This window comes from Bos mutus, chromosome 22 (genome assembly GCF_027580195.1).
Source record: "Bos mutus isolate GX-2022 chromosome 22, NWIPB_WYAK_1.1, whole genome shotgun sequence".
Taxonomy (NCBI): domain Eukaryota; kingdom Metazoa; phylum Chordata; class Mammalia; order Artiodactyla; family Bovidae; genus Bos; species Bos mutus.
This window is the reverse complement of record NC_091638.1, coordinates 63,928,949-63,942,075: the sequence shown is the minus strand read 5'-3', so window position 1 is coordinate 63,942,075 and position 13,127 is coordinate 63,928,949. Positions and strand designations below refer to the sequence as shown.

Here is a 13,127-nt window from a genome sequence, read left to right as displayed (position 1 = left end):
CCATCCATCCATTCCAGTCCACCCATCCACCCACCATCTGTTCAATCCATCCATCCATCCATCCATCCACCCATCCACCCACCCACCCATCTGTTCATCCATCCATCCATCCATCCATCATCCACCCATCCACCCACCCACCCATCAATCCATCAATCCATCCATCCAGTCTCTCCACACATCCACCCATCCATCCATTCATCCACCCACCCACCCACCCATCAATCCATCCATCCAGTCTCTCCACACATCCACCCATCCATCTGTTCATCCACCCATCCATCCATTCATCCACCCACCCACCCACCCCCATCAATCCATCCATCCAGTCTCTCCACACATCCACCCGTCCATCTGTTCATCCACCCATCCATCCATTCATCCACCCACCCACCCACCCACCCATCAATCCATCCATCCAGTCTCTCCACACATCCACCCGTCCATCCATTCATCCACCCATCCACCCACCCACCCATCAATCCATCCATCCAGTCTCTCCACACATCCACCCGTCCATCTGTTCATCCACCAATCCATCCATTCATCCACCCGTCCACCCACCCACCCAAATCTTCACCCACGTGACCATTCACCCATCCATCCATCCAATCTCTCCACACATCCACCCATCCACCACTCCATTCACACACCCACCCATCCATCCATCTCGCCATCCATTCACCCAACCACCCAAACCCTCACCCACATGTCCATTCACCCATCCATCCAATCTCTCCACACATCCACCCATCCATCTGTTCATCCACCAATCCATCCATTCATCCACCCATCCACCTACCCACCCATCCATCCACTCACCCACCCAAACCCTCACCCACGTGTCCATTCACCCATCCATCCAATTTCTGCACGCATCCACCCGTCCATCTGTTCATCTATCAATCCATCCATTCATCCACCCGTCCACCTACCCACCCATCCAGCCAGCCATTCACCCATCCACCCGACCCCCCAAACCTTCACCCACATGTCCATCCACCCATCCATCCATCCACTCAAACTTTCACCCACCTGTCCATCTACTGCCCCTCCCTCATCTTCTCATCCATCCCAGAAGCACTTTCTCAGCACTTGGTCCATTTCAGACCCCACGTCCTGTATGGGGAATGCCACTATGAACTACTTGTATCCTGCTGGTTCTTTGCCCTCATGGAACGGTAACACACCTCGGTCAACTCACCTTACAAATCATATTTACAAACTAACTCACAGGCCCACTCCTTCCATCCCCTTGGCTGGCACCAAGTACACAGATTATATCTGCCCCAGAGCACAGGACGGCCCTGGGCCTGGCCCTGCTGCTGCTGCCCTGAAAGATTTCCAAATGCTGGTGGGTCAGCTCGCAGCCTGGGCAGGTAACAGTCTCAAGACAAGACAGCACAGTTGCTGCCCTTGAAACTCAGATAATGGAACAGCCCCACGGGGATGGGTTTGTACAGCAAGAAGGGGAGCAGGGAAGGTGTCTGTATAGAGTTCCACGCGGAGCAGAGCACAGCTTGTGAATACCAGTCTTTACCATCATCACAGACTGAACAGCGTCCCCAGACTCACAGGTCAAAGCCCTGATCCTCAATATGACTGCATTTGGAAACAGAGTCTTTAAGGAGATAATTAGAGTTAAATGAGGTCATAACTGTGGACCCTCAGCCAACAGAATCGGTGTGCTTGTGAGAAGAGGGGCAACACCAGGGATGTGCTGGCATGAAGGCCACGTGAGGACATGGGGAGAAGACGGCCGCCGGCTGGCTGAGGAGAGGAGCCTCGGGAGGAGCCCGCCCTGCCCGCACCTGGCCCTCCGTCCCTGCCTCCAGAACTCAGGAAGATACACAGCTGCCGTTTAAGCCCCCTTGGTCTGCGGCACGTTGTCACAGCAGCCCTTCTCTGCCCACTGCCATCCACACAGGAGGCCCGGGGTGGGAGCAAGAGTTGTCACCCACCCCGGCTGAGACCCCTGCCCCCCAACCCAGAAGCCTGGCCAGTAGGGAACACCACTGTGCAAGGAGGCTGAGGGGACTGCGGACAGAGCTGGAGACGCCACATCCTGTGGCGCCAGGAGGGGCCGTGGAGGAGGGCAGGGCTGGTACCCGCATCGGCAGGTTGCCACAGTAACCAAGGGCCGGCCACCATGGCCACGGGGAGGGGAGAGGGCCTGGGTCCCAGGGTGACACCAAGGACTGAATCCTCCTGATAGAAGCAGACAGACCTGGCAGAGCTCTATTTCAGGGGCAAGCCCGAGCGTGTAAACCGGTATTTAAAACACAGAGCAGCTGCCTGGAGTCAAGGCGCACACACCCAGGCGGCAAGGCTCCAAACGTATTTTAATAAAATGGCGTAAAAGAAGGAGGGCGGTGGGGGGCGGGGAGGCTGTGTGCTCCTGCCACGGTTGTTTAACAAAAACACACTCATTAGCAGCCAGGACAATGAGTCCCCGTGTCGGTTTCATTCTCCGTTAGGGAACAGCTAGTGACTGGAAGCCGGCTCTCTCGTCGCTTATTAATATTTTGGATTACAGTTGTGCTAATAGAGTCATTTGCCTATATTTTTAAATGTTCTAAAGATAACAAAAACATTCTATTTTGGAGCCGACCATGCCCACTGTGGCGTGCTGCAGACGGTTCGCACGCTCCGTGACTAACGGGACGTCTGTTTAAGTGGGACTGCGCTGGGCCCTGCCCCCATGGCCGCACCCAGAGCCACTGGGAGACGTGGTGACAGCTCCCGCCTCGTCTCCCACGGGGAAGGTGGGTCACGGCATGGCCTCCCCTCCCGGACAGAGAGCCCAGAGGCTCTGGCCTCTCAGCTGAAAGGGTGGCTGTGGCTGAGCACGCAGAGCCCCTTGGCTGGTAGAGCACACAACTGGCCCGGGCACGCCCCCCGCCCCCAGCCCTGCCCAGGCCTGGCACGCGATCACACCCACCCCCCCAGCCGCAGTGACTGATTCCGGGGTGGGGGACTACGGATGACCCAAGTCAACCTAACCAGGGCCAGGCCTGGGATGTTTGCCGAGGAGACAGGAAGACTCAGTCTCCTATCAAAACCTCTCTGCTGGACGAGGACCGAGGAGGACTGAGCCCAGGGCGCTGAGGACCAGGCTGAGGTGAGCTGCCTGGAAAAGAAAATGGCCAGCACGCAGAAGGTTTCCACCCGGCTCAGCCTAGATCGCATCCCCCCAACTCAGCCCAGATTGCATCTGCCCAGCTCAGCCCAGATCCCAGGGTGGTCCCAGGCTGTGGGCCTGATGGGGCAGCAGGGAGGACCTCAGGGCATGCTGCTGCACGAGGGGGCTTCTGTGCCAGGACAGACTCCGGGGGCACCTGGGCCGGGGGTGCTGGACTCCACGTCCGCTCATCATCCCACCCTCAAACTTGAGGAGGCTTGAAGATGGCAACTGAAAGTTTGGGGTGAGCCCAGGGCATGGCTGGGGCCTGTGGTGGGGTACAGGGAGGTGTCTTGAGGGCACTGGGGTCCAGGGCAGCCCAGGGGCTTGGGGGCTCCAGGGGCTCCATCTCATGCCTTCTGCAGGCAGGATCATGTGGGTCTGGGGCACACAGGGCAACTGCGCTGACAGTGACCAGCCGTGGCCTCGGCATTGTTCCCACCAGGTCACAGCAGCTGAAACCAGAGATGAGCTGGACTTCCGTTTACTGGGAGCAAGGAAACAAATGCTCAAATGCCCTGTCTGCCTCAGGGATCGCCCAGCTTCCGGGTGCGGGGTCAAAGAGCAGGGGTCTCGCTGTCAGCAGAGGAGCCCCCAATGGGCTGGGCCTCCTGCTGCCCTGGAGAAGAACCTGGGGCACGGGTCTGCACCACGGCCCGAGCGACCCCCTAAGGGTGAGGGGACTCTGAGGTGTCCGCAGCAGTGGGGCAGGGCCGTGGGACCAGGGTAAGTGCCAAGTAGAAACAGAGCTGGGATGAAGAGCAGCCTGTCAATGCCAAGGCTAACCACACAGAATCGATTCTTTCCTACCGGCTTTTTGCGCCTCATCACAGCTCTGGTGGAAGGGGGCGCCTCACGGATCCCAGAGCCGGCCAGTCCTCCTGCGGTCACCTTGGCCACCTCTGGAATGCAGGGGGAAGGGGCGGTTAGACCAAGACCCACAGGGGCTGGGGAGAGGTGGGGAGGAGCCAGCACGATATGGATCCACTCCTGCCGTCCAGAGTGCCACGTGCCCTCAGAGCATCGAAGGGGTTGGCACTCCATCATGGCTCCTGGGGCACTGACTCTGTAGAATAAATGTGTGATTGGTGTGGGGGTCGGGCATGTACCTAATTAACTGTCCGTGTCCTCCAAATCGCCATCCTCCACACACATACTGCACGGTAACATCACTACCCAAGCACCTCGTCGTCAACTCTCTGGGCTGATGCATGCAAACAGGTGCGTCTGTATAAATCAGGACACGCCTCCGTCTCTCCCGCATCGAAACAAGACCTCCTACAACCGTGCTCCCCCCTCCGATGCTGCACAAGCAACCTGGAGCCTTCACGTCCTTCCCGGGTGAAGAAACCCACGCGGAGCCACCGTGCTCCCTTGAGGGAGGAGCCAGCCGGGAGCCAGGGGGACTGAGAAGGAGCCAGGGCTCCCCCCGAGTCCCCATCACTCCAGGTGGATGCACATGGGCATTAGTCAGGATCCCGCGCTGGGCACCCCATGGGGGGCTGCCCGAGTGCAGGGCTGTGCCGGAGCACAAAGCGTTACGAGTCTGAAAGGATCGGCTCCCGCCCAGACAAGACACCACAGAGAAAAGCCTGCTGGAAACACACACGGTCCTGAGAAATCAGAAGCAAGGTCAAGATGAGCAAGTGCGTCACTTGTGAGAGAAATAAACCACCAAACTCTTCATGGAACTGAGGGGAGCTTATATTAAATATCAACAAACCAGCCAACGACCCAAGGCCACCCCGTCTCACTCCGCCCTTGGCTACCCTCGGCTTCTGGTCTTTGTCATTAGGCGACGAGAAATCAGTTGCTCCTGCTCAGAGGCAAAAAGCGCCGTAAGTAGGGCTCTCTACCACGCTGTTCCTTCCCCGAAACAGTCACCTGTTTAGCGCATGTGGGTGAGATTTGTGGCAACATGCTCGCTTTACAATATACAAAAGTGTTGCTATTGAGTCATGGAGTCATGTCTGACTCTTTGTGACCCCATGGACTCTAGCCCACCAGGCTCCTCTGTCCATGGGATTTCCCAGGCAAGAATATAGGAGCAGTTTGCTGTTTCCTCCTCCAGGGGGTCTTCCCAACCCGCATCTCCTGCATCGGCAGGCTGGTTCTTTACCACTGAACCACCAGCGAACACTGATATAAAAGTGGTCCCACACCAAAGAGACAGCTTCTCAGGGCTCGAGCCAGCCAACTCTGTGCAGAAGCAGCTTGCTGCATGGAAACATTTAAAAAATATCTTCTCCCGTCTTCTGGATTCTATGTATACTCAACATAATTTTCAACATTAAAAAACAGGAGCTATAAAAAGTGCTAATTGTGAAAGCAAAGAATGGAGAAATTGGACTTCATTTAAAATTTTAAAGACCTTTCCACTTGTTAACAGACACAGAAAATGAAAACGCTGTCACAGACTGTGAAAAGTCTTTGCAACAGATACCTGATCAAAGAGTGATACCGGCATCTGTAGAGGGCTCCTCTAAGCTGGTGATGGCAAGATAAAGAGCCCAGTTAAAAATGGACAGAACGCTTGAACTGATACTTTGCAAGAGAAGCTATAAGTAAGGTAAGTAAGCACATGTTGCTCAGTTACTAAGTCGTGTCCGACTCTGTGACCCCATGGACTGCAGCACACCATTCCTGCAGCCTCTTCTGTCCTCCACTATCCCCAAGAGTTTGCTCAAATTTATGTCCATTGATTCGGTGACGCTATCTAACCGTCTCATCCTCTGCCGCCCCCTTCTCCTTTTGCCTTCAATCTTTCCCAGCATCAGGGTCTTTTCCAACAAGTTGGCTCTTTTCAACAGATGACCAAAGTATTGGAGCTTCAGCATCAGTCCTTCCAGTGAATACTTAGGGCTAATTTCCTTCAGGATTGACTGGTTTGATTTCCTGGCAGTCCAAGGGACTCTCAGAGTCTTCTCCAACACCACAATTTGAAAGCATCAATTTTTCATTGCTCAGCAATCTTTATGGTCCAACTCTCACATCCATATATAACTACTGGAAAAATCATAACTTTGACTATATGGACCTGTGTGGTGTTTAATAACATTAGTCATCAGCACAATGCAACTTACACCTACAGTAAGATATTCTCCACACCCATCTGAATGGCTGAAATTAGCCTGATATTACCAAATGTTGCTGAGAAGTAGAGCCACCAGAATGCTCACACACGGCCGGCTGGAGTACAAGATGGACAGTAGTTTGGACAACTGTTTGGCAGTCTCTTATAAAATTAAACACACTCCTATCTGTGGCCCTAGGTGCTTCCCCAAGAGAAAGGAAAAGACATTTGGAGAAAGAGTTGTACAAAAATGTGCGTAGCATCTTCAGTCACGAGCCCAGATTGAGAAGCAACCCAAACGTCCATTACCAGGAGCACACGTGAACATCCTGGGGCATAAATATACAACGAACACTCACTGAAAACAACGTTCACAGAGCCCTGACTTACACCCCTGCAGTGGCATTCAGCAGCAGGAAACGCGCCGGGCTCAGGAGTACGTGCTGTAAGTTCCAGCTCTGAAACAACCGCAGGCTACACTGATCTCCGGTGGCTAAAACTGAGGACCCCGTGGGGACTTCCTGGACACAGACACCCCCTCCCATCCCTCATGTACCCTGCCTCTTGTTTGTAGAAAAGCTTTAGCTTCCCAGGCCTTCCCCAAGTTCCAAAGCACAAATTTTATTAAATTGATTAAATTTGATTAAATTTACCTGATTGATAAATACAAAACCAAAGGGAAACAGTCAAGCCAGACGGAATAATAGTAATTTTGCCGTAAAACAAAGTCAAGGACTTTCAGTTCCTCCTCAAGGGCTATAGATGATATTCTGAGCCACATTCTTGAGCTGTTTTGCAGATACTCAAACCCCCACCAGGCGGAAGAACTTAACTGCATGTTGCCTACAAGCACACAGACCCTGGAGTGAATGAAGCCATAAAGTTGATGGTTGAAATTCCAGAAACATCATACTGTTCCCTCACCACCAACCAATCAGAGAGCTGCACGTGAGCTGACCACGCCCCCCACAACCCTCTCCCTCACACCTGGGGCTTTTGAACTTGAGCTGCCCGTTCTCCTTGCTTTGTGACGTCTTGCAATAAACGCTGCATTTTCCCTCACCACAACCCGGTGTCAGCAGGTCGGCTGCACTGCATGTTGGGTGAGTGGACCCAAGTTTGGTTTGGCAAAAGAATCAGAACCTGGGTTGCCTCTGGTTGGCAGGTAGGTGACAGGCAAGAAGCCAGAGAGACCGTTTTGGGGCGATGGACATGTTTTCTTGATTGCAGTTGGAGACACAGGTGTACACATTTGTCCAAACGCACTGAACTCTACTACCACATGGGCATTTTTACTGCATGTAAGTCATCACCTTTATAAAAGATGGTGCTAAGTTGCAATCTCAGAAAGCCTAAGGCAAAGAGAACCCAACAGGAGCCACTCTGGACTCCCCCACCCAAAGTGAAGTGAAAAGTGAAAGTCAATCAGTGACGTCTGACTCTCTGCAACCCCATGGACAGCAACCCACCAGGCTCCTCTGAGTTCTTAAAAGTGGAGGAAAGGGGGCAAAGCGAGGGCCAGAGATGAACAGCCTGAGGCCTGGCCCATAACTGGGGGGTTTGAGGATGGAGGAGGGACCACCAGTCAAGGGATGCGGTGGCCTCCAGAACCTGGAAAAGGCAAGTAAATGGACCATCCCCTAAAGGTCTCATAAAGCAACACAGCCCAGCTGACACCACCACGAGACCACCCTCCCCTCCACCGCACTCCTGACCTCCAGAACCACAGGATATCACACATGTGTTTGAAGCCACCATGTTCGTGGAAAAAATGTCCAGCTCCTAAGATCCTTAACCACACTGTGGATCACACACTTTCGTGGTTATCCACATATAGCATGGATTGGAAGGACTGATGCTTGAGCTGGAGCTCCAGTACTTTGGCTACCTGATGCAAAGAGCTGACTCACTGGAAAAAAACCTTGATGCTGGGAAAGACTGAGGGCAGGAGGAGAAGGGGGCAACAGAGGATGAGATGGTTGGATGGCATCACTGACTCTACGAACATAAAGCTGAGCAATGTTGGGGAGATAGTGAAGGACAGGGGAGCCTGGCATGCTGCTCGCTGACCATGGGGTCACAAACAGCTGGAGACGACTGAGCGACTGAATAACAACCCACCCTCCCTCCAGGAAGCTGGTATTTTCTGGAGGACGCAGGGAGCAGGAAGGCCCAAATGACCCTCACATGGTCGCTCTGGGCGCTTCTGTCCAGGTGTGAAATTGCCAGCAATACCAAGCACCAACATGCCTGAGTCTCCCAGTGGAAGCATCCGGGCAGGAGACCAGTGGCGCTGAAGCTGTTAACTTGGGGACAGAGGGAGGGCCGGATTTCCTCCCGGTCAGGAGGGGAGGGGTGAGGTGTCCAGCAACCTGGAAAAGCAGATCAAGCTCACGGGCCACGGCCTTGTCCTTCCCAGACCAGAGAGGCCGGGTAGCTGCTCACAGGAGGGCACACGTGTGAGCCAGCGGGTGCTGGGCACTGGAAGGGCCAGGAAGTCCAGCCTGTACCAGGGGCTCAGAATATCATCACCAAGCCCATGAAAACACGCTCCCATCTGCCTGCTGACCACCGGTCCACCTAGCCCAGCACGACCAGTCTTCCCTTTCAGGGTGGAGTGAGTGATAGCTCTTACCTCGACACCCCTACAAGATGGCAAAGGTGACCGTCCCCGTCTGGGTTTAACCTAAGCAGGACTGTGGGAAGCTTAGTACAGACCGACACGCTCATAGAATCCCATTCTCACAAAGGGAACCAGCTGGGCGCCCTCCATGTCTGCAGACCGGAGACAGCCCGCTTTTCCGGGCTCGCCTGTTCAGGATAGCTAATTTCCCGGTCAGGCTGGCCCAGCTAGAGCTGGACTGGGAACCTCGAATGGGTCAGGGCCACCAGACTGCCCACGGACGCAGAAAAGCTACTGGCTGCAAAGCAAACGTGGCTACTCCTGCCATGCGTGTCCCAAGACTGGGATTCTACCAGAAGTGGCCAGGGCACGTGTTGACCAGGCTCTTACAAGAAACCTCTGCTCTGCGTGGCTCCAGCTCATCCGTTTTTTCTCAGCACCCTTTTATATAAGTGGAATCCTCATAACATTTTAATCCACTCATTCTTTCGGCAACCACATTCAGGGCGGGTGTCAGAGCTGTACCTGGAAGTTTGGGGAGGGGCTGGAATGACTTGCTTCCGTGAGCACCGACCTCTTTCTAGCAGTTTTCATTGAGACATCAAACCTCAAGTCCTCAGGGAGGGCCTGGCAGAAGCCGGTGGGAAATGCAAAGCTGCCTGTTATGAAAGTTGGCGCGAGAGATCGATAGAATAGTTTCAAGCATTTAATCAACCCTCGAAGCCTTTTTCCAATGGCTCGAACGCAGGGTCCAAGTTTCCTGGCAAGTGCAGTGAGCCGCGTTTTAACTACAAGCTTCCAGGCTGCTCTTCCCCGCCGCACTGGTTTCTGGTTCGAACAAAAGCAGGCGGGATGGCGTCCACCGCTCAGAGGATCAGAGATATCCTCCTGCCAGTACCTGCCGCGCACTGGACATCGCCAACGACGCCGACCCCAGGCCCGGGAGAGGTGGACCACGAGGGCGGGGTCCGCTTACCTGCCTGGCTGTCCCGGGGCTTGCAGTGGACCTCCTCCACACACTCTGCCGGGAACCATCCGATGTGGCCGCGGGCGCTGCCTTCCCAGAAGCCGCCTTCGCCGATGCTCAGAACTGCACACGGAAAGGGGCGGGGTTAGTGGGCGGGGCTTGGGGATGAGGCCGAGAAGGGCGAGCGGCTCTGGTCCATTTGCCGGCTGACCACGCCCCCTTCAGTGGGGGACCAGGGGCCTGGCAAAGCGTCCCTCGGAAGGGGCAATGCGGAGCCTCTGAGCCCCTCTGCCTGTTAGGCCTGGGTGCGAGGATGCAAGCACGGGGCATCCCGGCATCCTCGTATCTTGCAGCACCAGGCATATGGCCCGTGTCCTGTCCCTTGGGTCCCAGTTGAGATGGGAGGTTGGGGGCCTCCAAGTCCTCATCATCAGTTATTACAAGTGTCAGAGTCGGGGGACAGGCCACCCGGATGAAGAGAAGGAACCATGAGGTCCCGAGCTGGGGGTGGGGGAACAAGAGTCCAGGCTCACAGGATGCCCTGTTAGTTTGATGAAACAGATTTCACAGCAGGAGACAGAGAAGCAGCCTGCCTGGCAGCTATAAGACACCGCCTGGACTTGAAGCGGGCTGGCCGATGCCCCACACGGGCGGCCCCGGGCCTTCAGCTGGCTTATTAATGAAGAACCTATGGATTATGTTGGTGCTACAAGCAGCAGGGGACAACATACAAGTCCTGAACATCCAACAGAAAGACTGATGCTGAAGCTGAAACTCCAACACTTTGACCACCTGATGTGAAGAGCCAACTCATTAGAAAAGACCCTGATGCTGGGAAAGACTGAAGGCAGGAGGAGAAGGGGACGACAGAGGATGAGATGGTTGGATGGCATCACCGACTTGACGGACATGAGTTTGAGCAACCTCTGGGAGTTGGTGATGGACAGGGAGGCCCGGCATGCTGCAGCCCATGGGGTCGCAAAGAGTCAGACACGACTGAGCGACTGAACTGACTGACTGACGCGCAGCAGGGAGCCACGGTGCACAGTGAAAACAGGACAAGGGCAGCGGGACAGACACAGCTGCTCTGCCTGCAGGGCTGAGAACGCTGGGCTCCCCGTCCCTGGCTCAGCGCTGGGTGCGCAAGGGCCTCGGACGAGGACAAAGCGTATTTGTTTTTAAAGCATCGGTGAGCAATGCAAATCCTAAGACGAGAGGGCCCAGGCATCGCCTGGACAAATGTTTGGGTTGTCAGGGATAAGAGCTCGGTGGTGAGGGTGGGGAGGGTCTTTGTCTCTTAGGCCTGTGATGCTGGGCTGGGGGCGCTCCCCGCCCCCCACAACACCCCGGCTCCCTCAGAGCACAGCTGTGCCTCAGGAGGTCAGTACAATCTCTGCATGTCTGAAGCTTCTGTAAATTACCCGGGAGCCCCAGGCACCAAGGCTGTGGAGGAGGGACCATAACCACAGACCTCATCTTAATCTCTGAGACCAGATAAAGGATGCCTAGACCCATGAATTTTGAAGGTCAACAGCACAGAGAACATCAGTCTTAAAAGTCCTTGCCTGATAATTCGAAGAAATGGCCTGAACAAATGAGACGGGCAAGCCCCCTGCTGACCAGGATGATGGCAATCCCTCAGACCACTTTCTCCAAAATTCAGTGCTGGTCTCACACTCTGTGCAGCCTGGCTGACGTACACCACGGGGTCCCAGCTTGGACGAGAGAGGGTCATCTCGGAGCGCTGCCCCAGATGGCCGGCGGGGGACAGGGGCCTGCCACAGGGCGCTGTCTGGCCAGTGCCCACCCATCCTACTTCTTGGCAGCTGTGAGCAGGCCCCTGTGCTGTCATAGAGGGTCTGGAGGAGGAGGGGCCGTCCAGGGAGACACCGGGAAGCTCCTGGAACACCTGCCTCGCTTTCTCCACTTATCAGAGCAGGAAAACGCTCCTCAGCTCAGAGCGGCCCCAGGTGTGAAAAGGACACGCTAACCTCACAGCAGGAACCTCCGGCCGTCACTGCCTCCGCCTGCCTCCGGCCCCCAGCCCCCTCCAGCGATGACACACCCAGACCCACGTAGGATCTGTATCGAGAACACGCTTCTGGGTGTGACTGTTAGTACAAAATTGCAAAGAGAATGACCGGCTGTGGACAGCTGACTTGAGAGCGGGGAGATGGGTGGGAGGATGCAGTCCGCTCGGGGACCCTTTCCAGTGACCTCAGGGGGCAGAGGAGCCACAGTCTGTGAGTGAGGGAGGGAGAAAGGGCCCAGGTTGCTCCTGGGTGTCTGGTTCAGCAATGGTAGCTGGGGATCCTCTTTCCTGGGGCAGGAGGCAGGGAGGGGATGTGTATGGGGTCCCGTCTGGACCAGGCTGTGTGCTAAGGGAGGGACTCACTTCTGTCCCTCAGTGAGTCCAGCAGCCGGGTCTGCTGGCTCATCTGGCCTCACCGTGGGCCTGCACTCTGGGCTGTCTGTCCACCCACATCCTGGGGAGGGGCTTAATGGCTCTCCAGGCCAGGTGCCCCTGTTACAGCGAAGAGGGAGCTGGGTTGGGTTCACGCATGAATTCTAGTTCTAAGTCACTGAAAAGTCAACACGTCACACCTGAGAAGCAACAGTCTTCACTGTCCTTTACAGGTCAGCCAGCTCCTGGAGGCCAAAACAAACTGGCTGGAGAAGGTGCTAGGGGAGCCTCTGCCCCAAAAGCTGCCTGCAGGCCAAGCCCTGTCCCCCAAAGACATGCACCCTCCCTTGTAAACAGAAAAACAATAATAACCACCCACACTGGATTAGGCTGGCAAAGTTAACAGGCCCCCACCCCCACCCCAGCCCACCCTGCCTGGTGACCGAGGAAGGACCCGACTGAGGGGAGGGGCCGGCCTCTGGGTTGAGAAAGCTGAGCCCCAGGCCTGCCCACATTCTGCACCCAGCCCCAGATAGGCATGGACATCTACACCACCCAGAACTTCAGGCCACCATCACCAGGAGGAGCAGGACAGTGCCCTGTGCCCAGGCACCCCTCAATTCAGAGAGATGTTGGGGTGCACTCTCCCAGGGGCACGGGCTCAGTGTCCACTGGGAACATTAAGACCCGCCTCCTAGGGCTGAGCAGAAAAGATGTGAATAATGAAAGCTCAGGGGGTCAGCAGGACCCCCAGGGCCCACCGCCTGCCACCCGCACCCGGAACTGGAGACAGTGAATCCCGAGGCTTAGTCTGCCCGGTGTGGGGACTGTTGTTAGAGCGGCCTGTGCTGCTCACACGATGGGAGCCGATGCCTGCGG

The 13,127-nt window shown here is 55.6% G+C and overlaps 1 protein-coding gene across 1 annotated transcript in view; it reads right to left on the bottom strand.

The window, feature by feature from the left end:
* Positions 1-13,127, bottom strand: part of SHANK2 (SH3 and multiple ankyrin repeat domains 2) — a 563,804-nt gene that overhangs the window by 269,444 nt on the left and 281,233 nt on the right. The window contains 1 exon segment of the mRNA XM_070359054.1: positions 9,854-9,967. Within this exon segment, the coding sequence (XP_070215155.1) occupies positions 9,854-9,967 (114 nt within the window).